Consider the following 21,923-nt stretch of genomic DNA (forward strand, 5'->3'; position numbering starts at 1 on the left):
CTGAGGCTTTCCCCCTACTGTGCACATATACTCCACAGCAACCCTGTCACCAGGGCCCCTGCAGATGGCTGCACAGCTCAGCCCTGTTCAAAGGCACCTGCCCCAGGATGCTGGCTGCACACCCCTTCTGAGGGGCACCCTTTTGGAGGCCCACAAAAGTGCCCCCATTTGCACCAGCTGGTAACATGCCAAAGACCTCCTCAAGTAGAACACTAGACTGGAAAACTGTCCCACAGTTTAGTCATAAAGCCCAGAAAACTAACAGGTTTATAATGTGAGGATAGAAGACTGCCCTTTTGGAAAATGGCCTATCCTGCAATGAATCCATATCTAGCCAGGCCTACCTTGGTGAAAGGATTAAGTGAGTGACAGGGTTAAGATCAGAACCTATTAGAGCAGACCTTGAACTGCTGTGGCACACACAGGAGTGACTCAGAGGGTTTGTTCACCTGCACCAGGAGGAAGGACCACCAGGCCCCACCTGAGTGGCCTGGGATCTGGGCGGTTATAGGCCCGGTCCTCATACTGTTACATTCAACTGCACAGGAATCAAACAGAATCAGGGTCCAAAAACCCATGCTGGACTAGACCTGCCTGCAGTCACCATGCCTTTCTCTCACTCGGCATCTGTTCCAGCCTCCTCAGGACGCACCTGCCACCTCAGACACCTCTCATCTGAAATTCTGTGTAGGACTCAGGCTGCACCTGGTAGCTGCACATGGGGAGCAATTGCAGTGTGGGCTGCTGTTTTGCTGCAGTTTGGGAGATGCTGGGGTTTTCCTGGAGAGATTCCACTAGCTACAAAGATGTCAAGAGAAAACTGAGCAGCTGAGCCATCAAAATGGTGGTTTCCTGGCCCCGGACCAGAGCCACAGTGGTGTGTTTTGAGCACTCAGCAGTGCCTGCGGGGTCTCCTGAGTCCATTCTGATTGTGCCAGAGGGTGAGGCCTAGAGTCAGCCCAAAGGCTTTGTAAGCACTCTGTGTAAGCTCCCTCTCTGCTTAAAAGAGTGGCATTGACTTCCCTTTTCTACAGCTGAATCCTAACAGATATGTTCCCTATGATGGGTGCCAGCAGCTGTATAACCAGAGACGTATTTTCAAATAAAGTTCCCAGGCACCCCCAGGAGATCCTGACTCGGCAGGGCCCAAGCAGGGCTGGGTCTTTATTGTTGGAAACCTCCTCAGGGGAGTCAGGCACACCCTGAGCTGGAAATCACTGCTTTAGATGATACCAGAATGACACATCACTGAGGTGTGGAGACCACATGGAATTTCTGAAGATGTCTGCATCTGATAGGACCCTACATGCCCTCTTCCAAATTCCATGTCCTTGTTGCCACATTAACTCAGTCAAAGCTTGTGTCCCCAAGACTTCATCCAAACAAAACCAGCAGGGAGAATGGGGATATGCTGGCCCAAATGAGTCACCTTATCTGCCAAAGGCTCAGAAACCTCACTCCAGCCCTCTCAGAGGAAGTTTACATGGATTTGTTGATGGAAAATTGTCAAGCCTCTCATTCAAACCTGACCCACTGCTGTTACCACATTCAGATGAGGTGCAAGACAGTCTTGGGCAGGGCCAGGAGGAAGAATAGGTCCAAGACAGCCACAGGAGGCCCAGGACAAAGAGTGAAGGGTAAGAGAGTGCCAGGCCAGGCAGCCCCTGTTCTGACAGCACCCATCTGTCACTCTGTCACCCCTCCCCCGGCACCCATGGCATCCCTCACCCTTGCCTCTAAGGTGTTCCAAGGCCCAGAGCACCCCTCACACACTTTGCTTCCTGCCCCTCACTGTCCCACAGTCACGGCAGGACTCCACAGCCCTTAGCCCCGCCTTCTTCTGTAGCTGACCCTTGTCCCTCTTCAAGGCCACCCAGAGCATGCTGGCACTGACAAGCCTCCTCATCGCCAGCTGATGTTAGCACTTAATGAACGTGTGCTTAAGCAGGGGGTGGGGGCAGATGCTGGGAACACAGGGTCCTGGTCAGTAAAAGGCTATTGTCAGCAGAGCTCACCCTCTCTGCACATACCACCAGGAACCACCAGGAACCACCAGGAGTCCAGCCTGTCACCAAGTTAGTATAGCAGAGCAGCCAGAGGCCCCTTTACACTGTCACCTCCTCTCTCAGGATGGAGAAAGAAGACTCAGATTCCTCAGTACGTCAGCTAGAGCCAGACAAAGCTGAACTCAAACCCCATTTCTGACCTTTGCAGGTGGGTAAGCTTGAGGATCCTGGAAGCTCACTGGGACCTCAGGTCCTGGACTTTAAAACCAAGGATGACCATGAGTGTGAGCTAAGATCATCAGTGTGAGTTCCTGTCCAATCAGCCAGGGGCTACCCCCAGACAGCAGGGTCAGACGTGACTTTTGGAGGATGGAGGCCTGGACACCCCATTCCCAGTCACCAGGAATATTCCCAGGAGTTGTTCTTGGTGCCCTTTGTTCCAGGCAGGCCATGGACAGAAGGATCCAGCCTGGCAGGCACTGGAGACTGGACACTGGGCTGAGCATGGGAAGGGACCCCCCAGGGCACACCCACGTGCCACCTACCCACTTTGCCCTCCTCTCAGCCCTGCCCCAGACTGGGTGCCCAGAAGCCAGCACTGCAGGGGCCACACCGCTGGGGACTGGGCCAAGTGCAGTGCCATATGTGTCCCCCAGCAGTGAGGGCCATGCTTCGTCACCCTCCCCAGGGGCCCAGCCAGCCAGGGGCCCACTCCCTTCTAGCTGCGCATCGATTTTCAACTCTACATTGGACAGTATGTCTAACCTCATTGTGACCCCTTCCTTCTGTATCCACCTAGCATGAGAGGAAATGGGCACTGGGAGGGAGAGGGGGCAGAAATGAAGATGCAGCCCCCTCAATGTGCACTTCTGGACAGGTGAGGAGGTTCAACCACTGCCCTCTGTGCCCACGGTGCTGCCCTGATGAAAACCAACATGGGGAAGGGCCATGTGACACCACACGGCCACCCACAGTGAAGCTGTAAGTCAGGCTCATCCCACTGTCTTGAGCCTCCAGAAGCAGAAAGGAAAAAAGTCAGAAACGACAACACCTAGTCTTAGAAGACGCCTCCCCAAACTGTCCCCACTCCTCAGGAACATGCATCAAGCCCCTTCCCCACCCCAGAGCTTGACTCCCCCCCACCCTTCAGGTGTGTGCTCCCCCGTCCACTCCCACCCCAGGGCCTGCACCATGCCCTCACCAGGTTGTGCCCTTCCACCTCCCACAACCCAACCATCCCCCAATAGTCCCTGCATGCAGAAGAGGAATCCAGCTCCAAGGGAGGTATTTGCTTAAGTGTGCTCCCAGAAGTAAACCTCTGCCACTGTTTGCCCCAGAGAATTCTCAGAAGGGTCTCCATCAAGGAGGTTTCCCTAGGCATGAAGATAGACACTCTCAGGGTACAATATTCCTGCTGTAGTCCCAAGATTTGGCATTCTAAAATATGAAATTCCAAGAGACTTAGCTGGTTCAAAAGAAGAACAAGAACAATAAGTGATCATGTATAGAAAGATTCAAAACCCTTCTCAGTTTCAACATCTGGAGCCAAAGTCTTAAGGAAAGATAAGTACACAATCCAAGTGACCCAGGGTTTCTACCAGATCCTGGCAGTCAGCATGCGGATTCCCGACCAAGTTTTGCAATCAGAGTTACTCAGAGGTCAGCAGGGGAAAGAGTGTGCCCAGGGCACCTCCCTCCTCTTAGGGAAGCCAGGACACAGCACATGAGCCCAGGGCCTCTGGCCCCTCCTCCCCATATCCAGGGGAGCCCACTGAGCAAACTGACTTTGCTCTGTGTGACAGATGGCCCGTGCCATGGGAAACTTCACTAATCACAGGGCTGTTTTACCCCAAAGCACCTAACCCATCAACCTCATTATGCCCATTAAGGATCCTCCCCTTCAACTGCCCTAATATTTTAACAAAGGAGTTTGCTCCTTTAAGTAATTAATTTGGGGGCAAGGAGAAGAGCAAGCAGCAAGGGTTGGGCCCACAAGAAGGAGAAGGGGCTGCCTTTTAGCTGACTAGAGATTGTTCTCCCGAGGTGAAGTCCTCACTCTGAAAACGCCACCCCACAGGGCCACTCCATGCCTTTCCATCATCAAATCTGAAATCCTCATCATCCCAGACACTGTTCTGGGCTTTTGTTCCCCATGCTCCACACTCAGACACCCAGCAGAGGAGAAGGATGTTTCCATTTTGCAGATGAGGAGACAGAGGGTCAGAATGGTAGAATGACTTGCTCAAGGTCATACACAGCCAGAGGACAGAGCAGGCATGGAGCACAGGGTCCATCCACCTCCACCCTCCCTGGCCACTTCACCCTACAGTGCCCTCACCTGCCACTGTTTCTCTGTCTTCATCATCACACTGCCCCTCTTGTGCCTCTCAAAACCCAGCCCTCCTCAGAACTTCCCCAAAGCCTTCTCCAACCTGGTGTCCATGCTGGAGTCCTACTTCCTACTGCTGGAATCCAGAGGGACCCTCCTTTCTGTCACAAACAGGGCCAAGGAAACAAAGAATCCTGTGCAGGAGGTGCCTCCAAACTGCAGACCTGCCCCACAGCTCTATGTGTGTTGGTCTAGCTGCCCCAGAAAGAGTATTCCCTGTGGGCCCCATCTTGTATTCTCTGTGGGCCCTCCACATTAGGCACAAGGCTGTGTAGTCTCAATAACACCCAGTGTCTGCCCACCATGTCTGGGAAGAAAGCCGTCTCCTCAGTGTCCATCCAGGGGTTCTGAGGCAGGCAGGGTAGAAAGAGGCCTGACATCCCCTTCACTCCTCTGGACAGGGGTTCCTCACTGTGTACACCTGCTACCAATAAGAAGATGGAACAGCCATAGAAATCACCCCTTCCAGGGCCCTGACCCACAGTGAAAACTATACTCAGTTCATGTTGTGGGCACACCCAAGACAACACCTACCCTTTTTGGTGAAGCCTGTGGACATCCAGCTCTATTGAACTATGTTGGTCGTGACCACCACACTGAACCACACCTGCTGGTGTTGGAATAGTGCAGGTCTTATCTGGTCCCTCATTTTATAGCTGAGCCCACTGAGGCCCAGAGTGACAGGCTTCAAGGTCACAGAACTGGCCAGGGCTAAAATTCTTAAGCTCTGGGCTCGAGTTCAAGTTCAGACCTCTTTTTGGAGAACTCAGACAAAAGATGAGCTAAGCCTTGGTAAATACTCTACGTAAGACACCCACATCCTGCTGTCACCTCTGTTTCAGGGCACCCACGTATACCCCACAGGCTGGGACCAGCCACAGGACCTCAGTTTGCTCCACTCTATGCCCTCGTCCATCCCCAGCTTCAGAAATCCCTAGTCCAGACCTCCAGGCTCCAGGCAGACAGTAATCTTGAAGCCTCATAATCTACCTCACCACCAACTTCCTGAGGAGTTTGTTTTTCTACACATCCTCATCCCCAGGGACCTCTAGAATCTGTCACTTGAACTACAGGTGAAGGACAGTCTTCTAAAAAGGCACTATGCTACAAAAGGACACGTGGACAGTTGAAAGGGGCAGTGCCTAGAGTGCTATTTGGCTACACAGCCTCAAGGAGCCACCCAGCTTATCTGTGCCCCCAGCTGGGACACCTGAAGTCCCTGCCCTCGGAGGCCTCAAGCCCACAGGCCCAGCCTCAGGAGATGCAGAAGGGGCCCAGGGTCTGAAGTCTGCTGGTTCACTAGGATAGAACAGCTTCCTCCAACTGGCTCTGAACACATCTCTCCGGGCAGAGAGGCAGGCTAGAAGGTGGGCTGGGGCAGCCCTCTGGCTCTGGCTCCAGCCTAAAGTCACAGTCTGCCTTCTTCTCTGGGAGATGTGCACAGACCATCCCAGGCTGATCCCTGCCAAGCAAAGCATTCCTGCTCCCTCACTTCCCTGCGGGAAAAAAGTGTCACACCTCTAAAGAAGGGAGCTCAACAGAACCATGCTGATTATCTTGCCTCCTCCCAGAGCCCCATTGCCATCCCAGGGCCCACCTGCACCGCTGAGCACATTCCTGCAGCTTCCTGGTCAATCTGGCAGGGTACGCCTTGGAACCGGTGCCAGCTGGTGTCGCAGAGGGAAGGAACTGATGGGGCAGGCGAGGACACAGGGCCTCCCCAAGATTCCCAAAGCCAATCCTGCCAGGCCTTCCACACCCGAGGGAGGTGAGATTACAAATATGTGCCAGTATTCAGAATAGCAGAGTCCACACACAGGCAACTCTGGGCACAGCTCCCAGAACAGGTGGCAGGACCCTACCTGCCACCCAAGAGAACGTTCCAGGACAGATCCCAAGCACAAAGAGAAAGCAAGTTGTAGAAACGCACCTGGAGAATAAGCACACTCAAAATGTACGTGTGTAAGTGTACCACGTGTGTGTCTGCCCAGACATGTGATGAATAGTGGAGATTCTGGTAAGCAGGGTGGAGGTGTCACTTGCACCCATTACAAGCTCTACAATGATTCTCCAGGAACATGCTTCCTCAAAAAACTTTAGCAGTCACAGAAGGGAGAGATTCTGGGCTCCCAAGGAATGAGACAAGTTAGTGACCATTCCCTATGAGCTAAACCCCAGGCAGAGGCTCCGCATCAGCCCATTTGAGAGACTCCATCATCGGGCCCCAGTGAGACTGCTGATCATGGCTGAGGTAGGTGATGGATGGGACATGGCTTCACCACTCTGACCTTGCTGCCCCAGGACAGATCAACTCCTCTCTCTGAGTCTCCTCCTTATCTGTAAGATAAAGCTTTGACAACCTATTTGGGAAAAAAAATCAGAACAGCGGTTGCTTCAGGAGGGTAGGGATGGCGACTGAGAAAGGCCATGGGAATCCTCTGGGACAGTGCTCCTTGTTATGTATCTCATAGGGTTTTGGGTTATACAGGTATATACATTGATCAAAACTCAGCAAATGCACACTTGTGCATTTTGTTGTATATAAACCTCACAGCAAAAAATAGAAAATAAACACACAATTAACTGTAGTTAATATCATGCCATCAAATTGCTCAGGGGACATATGTTAATGTCTTCAACTTACTATAAAATGTATCCAAAAAATAAGATGGACTGACCCATGGAGGGATGGATATATAGATCACATGTGATAAAAACAAGCATTGTAAAATGTTAAGGGTAGAATCTAGGTGGTAGGGAGACAGTAGGTGCACTACTTGAAAAATTTCAAATTATGAAATTTTCCATAATAAAATGTTGGAAGTAACAATAAGAACAATAATAATTCCTATGTAATCAGGCGGTGGTACTTAAACAAAATAACTTAGCTACAATGCTTAAAACAGTTCTGGAACCCAGGAAGTACTTGATAAATAGTAGCGGCTACCATAATCATCACCATGTTCATTTAATAAGTACTACTTTAACCTCCAACACATTTTGTCACTTCCCCATGCCTACAATCACTTTGGTTATCACAATTAACCCATCCTACAGATGGGAGATTACAGAGCTTCACAAGATCACCCAGCCAGTAGGAGGCAGCTTCAGAATGGCAGATTGCAAATTCCTCCATGTCCAGAGCAAAGGCCACAGTGCTTGTCCCAGGGGTGAGTCCTGGACTCATCAACCTGCTACCTTCTGTGTCTGAGGTCACAGTGGGGGAAGAGTTTGGAGTGGCCACCCACAACTTCCAAACAGACAAGGTGGGTGTGGTCCCCAGCACACAGCCTCTGAGAACCCCAGCCCCACAGAGTTTCTTGAAAGAGCTAGGGCTCCAAGTCTGCAACTTGGTCTTCATGCCGACAAAGTCACCTTGCTGCCACTGCATGAGACACTGGGCAGGAGAGCACTTTATTTTAGTGGCAGTTTATATGCTGGCAGGACATCCAGCACCAATGTCTAGGTGGCTTTCCTCTGAACAGGGAGAAAGAAAACCTCATGTCAAAAACCTAAAATGACCAGGAGAATAATTAACCCATATCTCTCAAAAACTAGCTGGAATTATAAACAACCTGTACACACACTTACTCAAACACTGACTCAAACACACACTTACTCAAACAGCAACTAGAAACAGTCATCTGGTACTAAGTCCAGATAAGGTTTATAAAACCATTTCAAGTTAATTCTGCTTATTTTTAGAAAGAGAATAATAAATACTTTGCCTGTACTCATAAGCATGTCCCTTGCCTGGGACTGCTTTGGTGCAACTGAACTGAGATTTAACACACTGGCTGCAGTCCTGAAAATTCCCCCATGGCTTACATTTAACCACACATCTCAGCAGGCCAGACCAAGCCCAGCTCTCGGATCACTTAACACTGCTGACCATTAACTCAGTGTGGATGGGGGGTGTCCAGTTAAGGGGATATCCTTAGAGTCCAGGCACACCTGAGGCAGTGACAAAGGGAAAATGGTTCATCACTGGGCCAGCTTATCTCCAACAACCAGTTGGTAAGCCCTTCTACCCCCACCCACAGTCTTAATCTTTTACTAAAGAATCACACATTAATCAAGCTGGGCCAATAATAGTAATGAACAGTGAAGCCAGTTTGTTTGTTAGAGCAGTGTTCCTCAAACTCAAGTGTGCATAGGGGCCTGGGGCTCTGCCTCAGTTGTCAGCATGGGGCCCAAGGCTCCCAGGGGGCAATGCTGCTGGCCGGTGGGCTGCATGGAGGCAAGAGGTTTATCTGTACAGGCTCATGGAGAGACAGGTCAGCAAACAATGCAGGCACTGGTAAAAGCTGGGACAGCGGAGGGTTGTTGAGGTTGGGGGATGGTAAGGTGGTGCCCACCAGGAGCTGCAGCAGATTAACAAACATCACTTTGCTGCATCCAAAAGTCAATGAGTACACACTTACCAGGTTTGATGAATTTGGTCTGTGATAAAACCTGAGTCTGAGAAACAAACAGAAAATTAGGGATGCCCAGTAGTCCCCAAGTCACCGAAGTGGCAGGGGAGTTATTGCCGCTCTCAGGCCCCCTCCTTCCCTGAACACTCCTTCTACCATGCCCCCCTCGCTCCTACTGCCCCAGCCACAGGTGTTTCCTGGACACCTGTGCTTATTAAGAGTCCCAGGTGGGCCTGAGAATTCTCCCCCCAATCTTGGCTACTCCTTCTTGGCAACAAGACCTCAGCTCCAATGTCACCTTCTCAGACTATTCAGTCTAAAGTGGCCATCCAGCCACATGCTACCATGTATTTGGGGACTGTTTGTTACTACAATATACCCCAGCCTGTCCTGACAGATACAATGGCACTCAGTGAAACTTGTTGAATGATTGGACGAGAAAAGCCACAAGCTGCCCACAAGGAGAATGATCACTAGTTGATGGTGAAGGGTGCGTAGTGATAAAGGTCATATGACTTAGATTCACAGTGGGTCTGAGATAGCATTGTAAAGGTAACTTTAGGCTTAAGCAGAGGGGGGCTTACCCCTTGGAAGGGGAAACCAATGCCCTGCAGTGACTGACCACAGAGATCCCTGAGCAAGGCAGTTCCAGAAGGAGGCAGTGCTTTAGGAAGCCAGGTTACTATTCCTGGACACAGGGTTCCTTCAAACCCTCAGCATGCACACAACATCCCGAAAGGTGCTTGACACATGGAATGTGTGGAACACTTATCTAAAGATGTCAGGAGGACCCCTCTTGAAATGGCTTGATCTTATTTATGGTGCCACTCTCAGAGCACTGGGAGAAAGATGCTAATTAGACTCATTTGTTAATTCCAGCATGTATTTTATTCAGTTTGCATTCATGTTTACTTTCCTGGGACCAGAGAACATTTCCAAAGCTGAAACATGCCCCTTGATACTCAGATGACCTCCTGCTCAGAACCAGACAGAAGCACACAGCACTGTGGCAAAAGCCTCCCCATGCCTTGAACATTTGTCATATTCGTGTCCAAAGACCCAGTTCTTTTTGTGGGAACCTAACAGCACCAAGTATTACTGAGGTGAACAAGGGCAGCCCTCCCCCAGGCTGGGCAATCTTGCTCCTATAAACAGCCCATCAAAAGTGTTTGGGGCTAGTGTGTACCACAGACACAGATGTAAAGGCCCAGAAGACCCTGCTGGGCACTGAGATGCTGTCAGGGGATACACAATACCTGTAGGTGATCCTCACTTCAGTTCCAGGCTCGTCCCGCTCCCAGATCAAAGCGACGCTCTCTGGGGACTTCCGAACATGCTGATCCAAGCAGTTGACTGCACAAAAACAGGTTTTACGGATGTTACACTTGGTGCTTTTAAAGTTGGATAAGGGGAGGGTTTGGTTTGCTGTGGCTTGGGCTACTCTCCACTGAGGTGGACCCTACCATCCTCAAAAGCAAGTATTCTACCTCCTTGCAGGAAAGGTGATTTGTCAGAGCCTGCAAAATGAAACTACCAGTACACAAATAGGATTTCACATGTCCAGGGCGATCTCTTGTGAATACTCTGAAGCAGGCACTTCATCTCTGCGGGCCCAACCCTGGCCACACATGGGCGTCACCCAGGTCACCCCCAGGGACCCTGACCCAATTAGCTCCATGGTTTTCAAGGCTCCCTGGGTAGTTCTAACATGCAGCTGGGGCTGAGCACTGTAACCTGAGATGCTGGAAAGAATGCTTAATGCAAACAAGCCACCCGATTCAGTATACAGTTCATGCAGAAAGCTCTGGAGTCTGCTGGAGGTGCGACCCAAGACAAGGATCCATATCCCTTCTCAGATGTCCAGCCAGTACCCTACAAACAAGCCTCTACTCCATGTGATGAAATGATGGAGAAATGTCATGCTCATTTTCCGGAAGGTTCTGCTTCCCGCCCCCTCTGTTACCCAAGCTCAGATCACATGACTGCCCACAAAAACAGAAAATCAGTTCTGACGATTTACTGTAAACCTGAAGATTAGTAAGATCAGGTTCATTTGCTAACATCCTGTTCAGTACTCTTGATTTCAAGGTGAGCTTCGATCTGCCTGGTTCATGCAGGCGCCCTTTCCTATCAGCCCTCACAGCCAGATTTTCATTACTCACTTCTCCTTCAGCAGGAAAAACAAAAACCACAAACAGCTTTTGGGGCCAGCAGGCCTCTGCCAACCTGGTCTTCAGGGTCACCCCAGTGTTCAGGCATATATATATATATATATATATATATATATTTTTTTTTTTTTTCTTTTGAGTGCAGTTACTTATCTTCTCCAATTCCAAATCATCCCATATAAATGGGATATGCATTATCTACCATGTTTAACTCACAAGACTATAATTGGGATCAAAGAAAGACTGAATGTTGAAGTGCTATTATATGAATGCAAGGTACTATTATCAACTGATAATACCATGCTGTGAGCTACAGGGACTTTAATAAATATTTCTTGCTGAAGTAACTGTTCTGACAAAAGTTATGGGAGCCGATGCTCATAAAAGATCATGTGATTCCCATAATTCTTGACAGGGTGAACCCACACAAAAATATTTACATACTTTAGCTGCATGTGCTGAATTACATTTTCTCCTTCTTGGGTTATTTTATCTATCATTTACTCTTATAATAAAAAAATTTCAGGGCTACCTGGGTGGCTCAGTCAGTTAACTCTTGATTTCAGCTTAGGTCATGATCTCAACAGTTCATGGGTTTGAGCCCCACATGGGGCTCTGCACTGACAGTACAGAGCTTGCTTGGGATTCTCTGTCTCCCTCTCTTTCTGCCCCTCCCTTGCACCCGCATGTGTGCATGCTCTATCTCTCTCCCTCTCTCTTTCAAAAATAAACATTAAACAAATTTTCATTTGAACTTTCTGACTCCTAACAGGTATACAAGTTATACCTCAAAAAATTTAATAAACAAAGATAGAGGTCATCTGGAAAAATTATTAATACTATTAGTACTTACTGATGCAGGAAAGTTCTTTAAATTACTAGAAAAACAAAAGAGAAGAAGTGCCATAAAAATAGCAGATAGAGGGGTACCTGGGTGGCTTAGTCGGTTAAGTGTCCAACTTCGGCTCAGGTCATGATCTCACAGTTCATCAGTTCGAGTGCCGTGTCAGGCTTTGTGCTGACAGCTCAGAGCCTGGAACCTGCTTCAGATTCTGTGTTTCCCTCTCTCTCTGCCCCTCTCCCTCTCTCCCTCTCTCTCTCCCTCTCTCAAAAATAAATAAACATTAAAAAAAAAGAGAGAGGAAAAAAACAGCAGATAGAAAATGCAAAAAGAAGTCAAACTGAGGAGATTGGTGGCAAAATCTGGGTTTGCACAAGAAACCTGACCTCAGTGTGTGTATGTGGGTGTGTGTGTGGGGGGGGTGTCAATTAGTCCAAAATTTAGAAATCAAGAGTTTTCACACAAAACCACAGATTTCTGGCTTCTCTTGAACAATCAGCAGATGAGGCCACATCCTCACCTAGGAACTAAAGCAGTGACTGCCCCCTCCCCAGGAGGGACTTACCCTTTCTCACTCATACCCCCCACTTCCCCACCCCCCAACACCAGCCCACCACCCCACCCTCCACCCATGCTTCCGGGCCCTGAAGGATTTAAGTGATGAATCAGGAAGAAGTGACTCTGGGAAGGTCACAACAAACCTGAAAGTGCCCAGTTGAGAATCCACAGACTGGGTTACAGCTGTGCACTGTGTGGGGATGGGTGGTCCAGCGGGAGGAGGGGGCTGCTCCCATGTGCACATGAGTGCTCACTGGCCCCTGGCTGTTCCAGGCATCACAGGGGAGCTAGTTATAAGAGCAAACTCTAAGCCTCACACCAAACCTGCCCCACAGAAGACCCCCTGAGATGTGTGCACACTGAACCAAGAAGCCTGCTTTAAAATACCTTCTCCCACTCTGAGTTTGACCCTTTGTGTCACCCTGAAAAGTGGGCAGCTCAGGTGTAGCCTAGAAAACAGTTACCAGGTGTTCTGGGTGGTCTAGTGACCTGCCCAAGGCCACAGTGGAAAAGGCCACAAACCACACATGACGCCTCACCCAGGATTCATCTCCCAGCATTGCTTGTTCCTACAGCAGCCAGGGAACCAGGATATACGTCTCATCCCATGAGTGATGGCCCAGCTTCAAGCCAAGACCCTCACAGCCTCAGACCCCAGCAGGGCATCCTGCACCTGGTTTATACCAAGCAAAAAGGAAGAGCTGCAAAAAGTAGAGGAGAAATATCTGCCACAGGATGGACACTGGGAATCCAGGGTGTGGATGAGTGGCCAGTGAGAGCAGCCATGTATCCCCATCTTCCTGGGGCTTATGGATGGCAGGAATCCAGGCAGGTAAGCACTGAGCCCCAGGTGCAGTATCCCCTACGCGCCTTCCCTGCACACAGGGAGTGTTCAACAAGCATCAGCCAAGGCTGCGCATGATCTACCTCTCACTGCTGGCCATGTTGAGTCTGGTGAGCTCCTTCCTGCTTCTGGGCCTTTGTGCTGTTTCTCCTTGCCTGGGGGACACTGTCCCATTGTCCCCACTGCTTCCTTTCACCTGGTGCCCACACTCACGCAGGTCTTGGCCTACATGTTCCCACTCTCACTAAGCACTTCACATCCTGTGGACCTCATGCCTCCCTCTAACTTTTCCTGAGATGTTTACACTTGCTGCCCCTCTGTAGGCTGGGACCCAATGTCCTGTCAATATTTGTACCTGTGCAGCCTAACCCATAGCACAGAGCAAAGAAGTACCATAGCTCGGAATGATGGACAGACCATTCAAGTCCTCAGGCTGGAGGGTAACACTGGAGTCTAAAGGACACCAGGTTAGCTCCACCCTTAGGGAAAGAACAGACCTCTTGTCTTTGTAGCCTTATCCCTCAGAGTCTCTTTCTAATCTAAACTAGCACTTCTGAATCCTCCAGAACTCCCAGAGGGCTTGTTAGCACAGAGATGGTGAGGCCTCACCCTGAGTCTCTGAACAAGCAGGTCTGGGTGGGCATGAACATCTTCACCTCTAGGAAGATCCCACTTGCTGCTGCTGCTGCTGCTGCTGCTGCTGCTGCTAGTGGTGGTTCAGGACCCTGCCCCAGCAGATAGATGTGAATGCATACATCTACACACAATCTATTCTAGATTTGGGATGGGTGGGCGGGGGGGCCTTTCTTTTCCTTTTGGGGACAGGAGTAATTAAAGATTCAGGGCACCTGGGTGGCTCATTCGGTTAAGTGTCCAACTTCAGCTCAGGTCATGATGTTACAGTTCATGAGATCAAGCCCCACACCGAGCTCTGTGCTAACAGCACGGAGCCTAGAGCCTGCTTCATATTCTATGTCTCCTGCTCTCTGCCCCTCCCCCACTCACATTCTGTGTCTCTCTCTAAAAAATAAATAAACATTAAAATTTTTTTAAAAAATAAGACTCTCTGTAAGATATCTGGCCAGACCTTTGCTGGATGGCAGCCTGGAGTCATGTGAAAAACCCATGCTCTGGTATCTGGACCCTGTCCAACCACTCACTAACCACAGACAGTGCTTTGCTTATCTAATTTAAATCTTGCTTTCCTAATCCATCATGGGGGTAATGGCTCCTGATTCAGAGAGAAGGTAGGAATTAAAGGCCATTTGAGGGTTTCCTGCATGGGGTCAGATGGTTCTGCTGTGTCCCCAAGAGAAGCACCCTCCACAGCTGCCCTAGATGATGCTCAGATGACACAAACACATACACAAAGCACAGCTCAGGGTCTGAGATGATAGTGGTCCTAAAATGCCATGTATGTGTTGGCTTTTAACACATGTGTATGGTTCCTGCTATTGCCTTCATTGCAGGGAGGAAAAGAAAGAAGGGGGATGGGAGTGAAAGAAAGGAAATTCTTTCTTCACATTTAATTTTTTTATCTGAGGCAGGGGAAGGGGCAGAGAAAGAGAGGGAGGGAGGGAGGGAGGGAGGGAGGGAGGGAGAGAGAGAGAGAGAGAGAGAGAGAGAGAGAATCTTAAGCTGACTCCACGCTGAGTGTGGAGTCCAACATAGGGCTTGATCCCACACCCCTACGATCATGACCTGAGCAAAAATCAAGAGTCAAATGCCAACTGAGCCACCCAAGCACTCCCCCCTTCTCCACATTTAAAAACAAAGCTTCTACCAAAAGAACTGGGCAGTGGGACAAGAAAATTCCATTTCCAAGAACAAATGGGCAAGGACTTAGGTCGATTTAAGGCTCAGCTCAAACACCACCTCCTACTAAAAGCCTTTTCCAATATCCTAGCACACAGTGACCTCTCCCTCCCTGTCACTCTATGGCTCACACCATTTAATGCTTACTTACCTGCCCAGTGGTCTCCACTCTGGGACATAATGCTAACTCTGCAAAATCCTCCCCCATCTGGGTCACCAGTCCCTGAGGACAGGGACCATGTGCCTAAGATTCATTTATCACGGGGTTGGGGTGGAGGGGCGCTATCATAATTCTCTCCTTAGCAGCTAGAAAAATCTTGAGCAAGTTACCCCAGTGTGGATTTTCTCACTTATTGATTTGTGGTTCGTCTCCTGGGCAGAATGTATGCCCTGTGGTATTGGCGTGGTTTCTGTACTGTTCATCACTGTGCTTAAGTTGCAGCCTTCATTTCCACATCTGTACAATGGGAAAACCAACCACCTCACACTGGTGTCATAAGGATGAGATGAGAAGAGGCTCCACCATGTTCCTAAGTACAGATCTACAACTCAGGCCTGACACTACTCTGCAAACAGATAAGCAAAGCCTGCTGGTGGTTCATGGGTATTGAGTTGCGTTTTTTTTTTTTAATTTTTTTTTTAATGTTTATTTATTTTTGAGAGAGAGAGAGAGAGATGGAGCACGAGCAGGGGAGAGGCAGAGAGAGAGAGACACAGAATTGGAAGCAGGCTCCAGGCTCTGAGCTGTCAGCACAGAGCCCAACTCAGGGCTCAAACCCATGAGCCTTCAAGCTATAAGATCATGACCTGAGCCTAGGCCAGCTGCTTAACTGACTGAGCCACCCAGACGCCCCTTGAGCTGTGTTTTTTAAAAAAGATTACAATAGGATTATCATTTCCATTATAAAGATGGCACACACTTATGTAGGGATTTTCAAGAACTCTTGTCAGATGTTTAAGTACATCCCTCCCCCTCCCCAACTTTAAGTGAACCCACATACGGAAATTCAATTTTTTAATCAAAAGAAATGAGGGAGTTAATATTCACAAAGGGATTCACAATGGGTTTTCTTTAAATAGAAAATCTCCCTGGCATATTTTAAGAGATTACATCAGTCATAAATTATATTTGCCAATTTTCCAGAAGCATCTGCTATTTAAAGTAAGTTGTGCATCTGACAACTGGGAAGGATTCAGTGTCTTCAGGAGGACATTCCTCCTAAGACCTGGGGTTAGACTTTCATTTAGACTTCCTTGAAAGACTTCAGAAAAGTTACTTTAACCATTGACAGAAAAGTGGACCACAGAAGTGCAGCATCTTCCATTCTCAGTGTGTCTGTCTTCTGAATTAGGGGAGGTGCAATTGTAAAGAGGAGAAAAGTATAGCAAAATGGTTTCCACGGCTGCAATTCATGCTCCAAAAAGCTTCCAGAAATCTCTGGATTAAAATAGTTTTTCTACACCCTTGCTTAAAAGTAAGAAAACTCATATTAAAAAAAAAAAAATCTGATTCATTGGGGCACCTGGGTGGCTCAGTCAGTTAAGCGTCCAACTTCGGCTCAGGTCATAATCCCACGGTTCATGGGTTCGAGTCCCTCATCAGACTCTGTGCTGACAGCTCAGAGCCTGGAGCCTGCTTCCGACTCTGTGTCTCCCTCTCTCTCTCTCTGTCTTTCCCCTGCTCGCACTCGTCTCTCTCTCTTAAAAGTAAATAAACATTTTAAAAAATGTTCAATAAAAAAGTTTTTAAAAATCTGATGCAGAATTTGGTGTTCAGAAAACAGAATTTAGTTGTGTGTTTTGCAACCAACACACATCATTACCCTCCAGTTCTGCATTTGCAATTTCCTGACATCCTGAGTTTATATGCCACAGAGCAAAAACCTTAATCTGTTGAGCCCTGCAAAAGACAGAGCCAAATTTCAAAGACTGGTAAGAATCCTTTTTAGATGCTAACCCTTTATCGGCTATGTCATTTGCAAATATCAGAGGGTAAGTGGGTATGGGGATGGGTGAAATAGGTGATGGGGATTAAAGAGTACACTTATCATGATGAGCACTGAGTAATACATAGAATTGTTGAATCACCATATTGTACACCTGAAATTAATATAACACTGTATGTTAACTATATAGGAATTAAAATAAAAAACTTAATTAAAAAAAGAATCTTTTTTAGAATCAGTTTTAGGTCTTGGCTTTCCACAGAAACTTGAAAAGCAGTTTTATGTAAATGTAATAGAAGCAAATCAGTGAAGGCTGGATACTCTATCTGCCCTGCTCAGGGGTCCTCTGACACCATGACCCCACCTGACACTCTAGCTATCCCAGAGCCCCAGGATGGACTTTGAGAGCCATGTCGGCCACCAGCATGTCTTCCCAAGCCTGCTTCCCGCTTATCCAAGACTGATCCAATGCAAACTCCTATGGTCTTAACAGAAAACGTCATTCCCAGTACCACTGCTGAAGGCCAAGTTCAAGGTCACAGGCTTCCCCATGATTCATTAATAAATAACAAAAGCCAGTGATTGGGTACAAGGTCTCTCACTTCTCACTTGCTGCTAACCACGGCCCCAGGTGTCCCCAGGTTGTTCCCTCCTGGTCAGAAGAAGCCTAGCAGCTTCTGCTTTGGTCTCTGAGACCACTGGTCATCAGCATTCCCCGGGCCCAGCAACATGCTGTGACAAGCCCTGTGTAGGTGCGTTGGGCCACAGTTCCAGCTGAGCCCAGCCTGCAGTCATCCCAGCCTAAGCCCCAGACCTGGGACTGAGAAACAAGGCAGATGCAACAGCCCAGACAGCCTTCAGGAGCAGGAACAAGTCATCCCCAACAGGCCTTGTCCAAAGCCCTGAGCCACAGAATCTGCAAGAGTAATAAAATGGTTGCTACCTTACGCCAGTAAACGTGGGGTGGTGGATATGCAACAATAGTAATTAGAACAGAGTTTGGTTATACACTATCTGTACTTTACAGAGGAGGAGATGCATACGAAAAACAGTAAGGGGAAAGTAAGGACTCAAACCTAGGTGTGATTCTAGACACACCCAGGACCACTAAACTGTACTGCATCACTCATATACCATTTTTGTTCGTTCAGCAGAGTCATCTCCAGGACACTAATCCCAATCCTGCCCATTTCAAAAGTGCCTTCATCTGCCCTGGTTTGGGGTTGATAGGTCAGTGGTTCTCCACCTTGAATGTGCATGGAGGGCTTGTTATGGCAGGGCCCCACTCACTGGGGTTCTGATTCTGACAGTCTAGGATGGAGTCTGAGAACTTGTGTTTCTAAACAGTTCCCAGGTGATGCTGATACTGCTGGTCTGGGGACCACACTTTGAGAACTGCTAGTACAGTTGCTAGTACCCTGAAGGGGTAATGGCAGTTTTGAGAGCAATGCACCTTTGGAACAAGCCATCATTGTGCTATCACACAGACAGATCAGGCCAAAACACCCCCACCCCTTCCACAACTCTCTAGATGGTACTCAGGGCAGCTATGGCCTGGCCTGATCCTCTTCCATAGTGTCACCTCTGTGATTTACAGACACTGGCAAAGGACAGACATATCCCAGGCAGATGAATGGGTGGGCATACACACTGGAAGAAGGAAGCTGCAAAAAGCTGTCTCTCTCCATAACAGTTTCCTGAAGCTCAGCTGCTGGCTAGGCAGCCATAAAGGAGAAATAAGTGAAGGAAAAAGAGGCAGAAGAATTCCTGCTCACCACACCCAGCCGTGACTGACTGAGGTTCACCAGGCCCTAGGTACCTGCCCCACAAGGTCCATCCTCACTCTCTTATCAAAGAGTAAGAGGCTGCAAGTGCACACAAGCTAACCATGAATGTTTACACCCACTTCAGGCCTTCCACGTCCAAAAGCAGCCTCAAGGAGCTGCACTTTATGCACCTTCCTTCTGTAAGTCACTGTCTTCCCCTTCAAAGGCACATTCCACCAACTCTGCAAACCTAAGGGTTTGGTTTTTTTTCCCACTTAGTTCAAGGACACTTGTTGCTGATTCAATTTTAGAGAAAACACTTAGCTAGTAAGTGACTCATTTTGATTAAACCAGCAAAGTAATGTACAGTATGAAAAAATATATATATGGTCCAAAGTTCCCTTAAGTTTCTTTGCTGGAAAAATAATTGCCAGGCACTACCTATAATTTTAAGACCACTTCAGAATGTAATAAGTTAAAATCATTACTACCTATTGATCACCAATAAATGCTGGACTGGTCCATACTTTCTGGCACTCTGTCCTGACAACCAGAGTAGCAGGTGGGCATTATCACCCCCAGTTTGCACAGAAGGAGACTGAGGCTCTGAGTAGAAAAACTTGGTGGAGCTGTGCCAGACAGCAGATCCAACCTCCAAGTTCAGACCCTGGCATGGCCCTGCGGTGAAGACCTGAAGGCCCTTTTCTTAAACACCTCCCAGAGCCCATCTAACTCCATATTCCCAGACAGGAGGCAGCCCCTCTGACCACCGCACCTGCCTGCAAGTCCCATCCTGCCCCAGCAGACCAACACCAGGCCTACCCTGCCTGGCCACTACTGCCTCCAGTTCCTGGACCTTCTCCCCTTGTGGTATGGGAACACAGTGTTCCCAATCCCAAATCTTAATGAAACTATAACGGATTCAATCTCAGCAGATACGAAACTGGTTAATGGGGTCTCAATCACCACCAGGTCTGAAGCAAGTCGTGGGTCTTCCCGGTGCAGCTGAAACTGTCAGGAGACACCCATTCCATCCTTCCCACCCACAGTCCCAGAAGCAAGGAAATAACCGATTCCTACTGTTGGCTCAGGATTTGTTCCTACCCGAATGCCTTCCACTCCTATGTTTGTTTACATGGGTAGTTTCTCCCCAGGCAAGTCGCTGGGCCCCGCAACTGGCGGTGACAAGTCAGACACTTTTCGGTTTTTGCCTCCCCCAGGGATAGGAGCGGGCAAGTCCTGACGGACACCTCTGTGCCCCATACCCTACACCCCAGCCTGGCACATAGTTCGCCCGCAACTCCGCAGGCGCGCGCTCCGCACTGCGGTGGAACCAAGTAGTTAACTCTGGAGGCAGTGGAGACAGGAGCCGCGCTGGGACAAGGCCAACTTTTGGGCGACTCAAGCTCATGCCCGGAGGTCTCCACAGGTGCGTGCGGAAGCCGGGAAGGTGGAGTCGGGGCGCCGGGTTGCAGTGGCAGTTGGAGCCTGCCGGGCTGGGTAGGATGGGGGCGGGGATGGCGAGGCGCCACAGTTGAGAGCTCGACTAGCAGAAGACTGGAAAAAGGGCCTCCCGTGGGGCCTGACCCGCCGGGCCGGGGACGGCTGGGCCCGCCAGTTTCTGTCACGTCCCCTCGAGACGCGTGAGCTAAAGGCGCCCTGGGTCCCCGGCAACCCACTCACCAGACACGTTTAACTGGCCTCCCAGGAACCAGCCGATCTTGCCGCTGCTGAAGTCACAATCCCAGACGGTGTGATAGGGGATGTCCCACACGAGCATGTCCCGCGCCAGCTGCCCCCAGAAAGCGGCGGGCTCTCGGGCCGCCTGTGCGATCTGTGTCTGGTATGAGCCGGGCTGCGCTGCGGCTGCGGCGGGGGCGCTCACCCCGCGTAGCGGCCTCACGGGCTGACCCGAGCGCCAGCTCAGGCTGCCCAGGAGTCTCCCCAAGCTGCGACCCAGCCCGCGCGCAGCCATCTTGCCCGACGCCCGGAGGCACTCTGGAGCCAGGATCTGATGCGGAGAGCCGGGGGCGCCCTTTGGTGTCTCCGCGAGCCCCGCCCCGTCTCCGCCCTCCGGCCACCACCCACTTCTCGGGGCCCGGGTCCTGTAGGGACCTGCCTCACTCCCGGACCTGCGCGGGTCCCACCCTTTCTTCTCCGGCGTTTGAGAAGGGGTCCGCGGAGGAAGAAGCGCTGGGGCATGCATACGAAAGGGAGGGCCGCTGCTCTCGCGGGACTGCGATGCCACAGCCCCCCTCCCGTTTCTTCGCTCCCGTCCAGACTCTGGGCATCAGGCCAGGATGTTTTGGTTTCAGTTTGTGGGTCTTCAGGATCTGAGAGCTGCGCCACGAAGAAACAAAACAGAACAAAACAGCGACCTGTTTGCGTTGGGGGACGCAGGCTCCCAGGCAGTGGCTCCCGGAACCGTCTGCAATAGGAAGGAGCCAGCGCAGAATGTGACTGGTGGAGAGAAGTGCGCAGGTGGGTCCGAGGACCACCAAAGTTAGGTCGTTTCAGCATTTCATAGGTTGAAGTCAAAGTATTAATCCCTTGGTGTACCCTTGAGAGTGAGCCAGTCACCCTGCCAGGCTGGCCCATGCCCCACCCCCCAACACACACACAAGCGGCTCCCGTGGGCCAAATGGGCTGGTTAGTGATCCTTGGGCCAGGACCTTGGTCCGGAGTCTGATGTTCTTATCAGCCAGCTGCCGGCCTCAGCCCTCGCGGAGGTCACCTGCTAAGGGGAGGTGAGCGAGAGTGTAACAGGGAAGCAAATGGCCTACTAACCTTGGCTGATTTGGAAACATGAAGGTTTCTCCCATTGCTCCAGCGTCTGTGGCCTGGGTTCAAACGTTGACTTTGCGAGCTCTGTGACCCTGAGCAAGTTTCTTAACCTCTCTGTGCCTCATTTTCCTTTTCTTCAAAACAAGAGTAACATCTCTTTCCCCAGGGCCTCAGTCAAGACTAAATGCAGTAGTATCTGAAAAGTCTAGCCTGGAATGGGCACACAGGAAGCCCAGTGGTGGATGCTGTGTTCTTGTTGTCAAGCTAAGAAGGAAACTCATAGAATCTTGTCTCAACCAGATACTTAAATATTTCAACACCCAAGGAGTAAACACATACTAAAGAAGACAAACAGAGGGGAAAGGGAATTTGGAAAACTGGTTGGTTGAGT

The 21,923-nt window shown here is 49.7% G+C and overlaps 1 protein-coding gene across 3 annotated transcripts in view; it reads right to left on the minus strand.

Annotated features, from left to right (window-relative positions):
- ACSS1 (acyl-CoA synthetase short chain family member 1) overlaps nt 1-21,312 on the minus strand; it is a 61,504-nt gene extending 40,192 nt beyond the window's left edge. Inside the window, exons 1-2 of one of the 3 annotated variants that reach the window (XM_053200326.1) lie at nt 21,127-21,312; nt 10,067-10,163 (exon numbers count right to left, since the gene is read on the minus strand). In XM_053200326.1, coding sequence (XP_053056301.1) covers nt 10,067-10,163; nt 21,127-21,268 — 239 coding nt within the window. In that variant the 5' untranslated portion in view covers nt 21,269-21,312. Of the gene's footprint in view, nt 1-10,066; nt 10,164-20,431; nt 21,048-21,126 lie in introns of those variants that run through there. The other 2 variants (XM_027069436.2, XM_027069435.2) reach the window with 2 other exon arrangements.
- Nucleotides 21,313-21,923: the final 611 nt, after the last annotated feature.

Source organism: Acinonyx jubatus, chromosome A3 (genome assembly GCF_027475565.1).
Source record: "Acinonyx jubatus isolate Ajub_Pintada_27869175 chromosome A3, VMU_Ajub_asm_v1.0, whole genome shotgun sequence".
Taxonomy (NCBI): Eukaryota; Metazoa; Chordata; class Mammalia; order Carnivora; family Felidae; genus Acinonyx; species Acinonyx jubatus.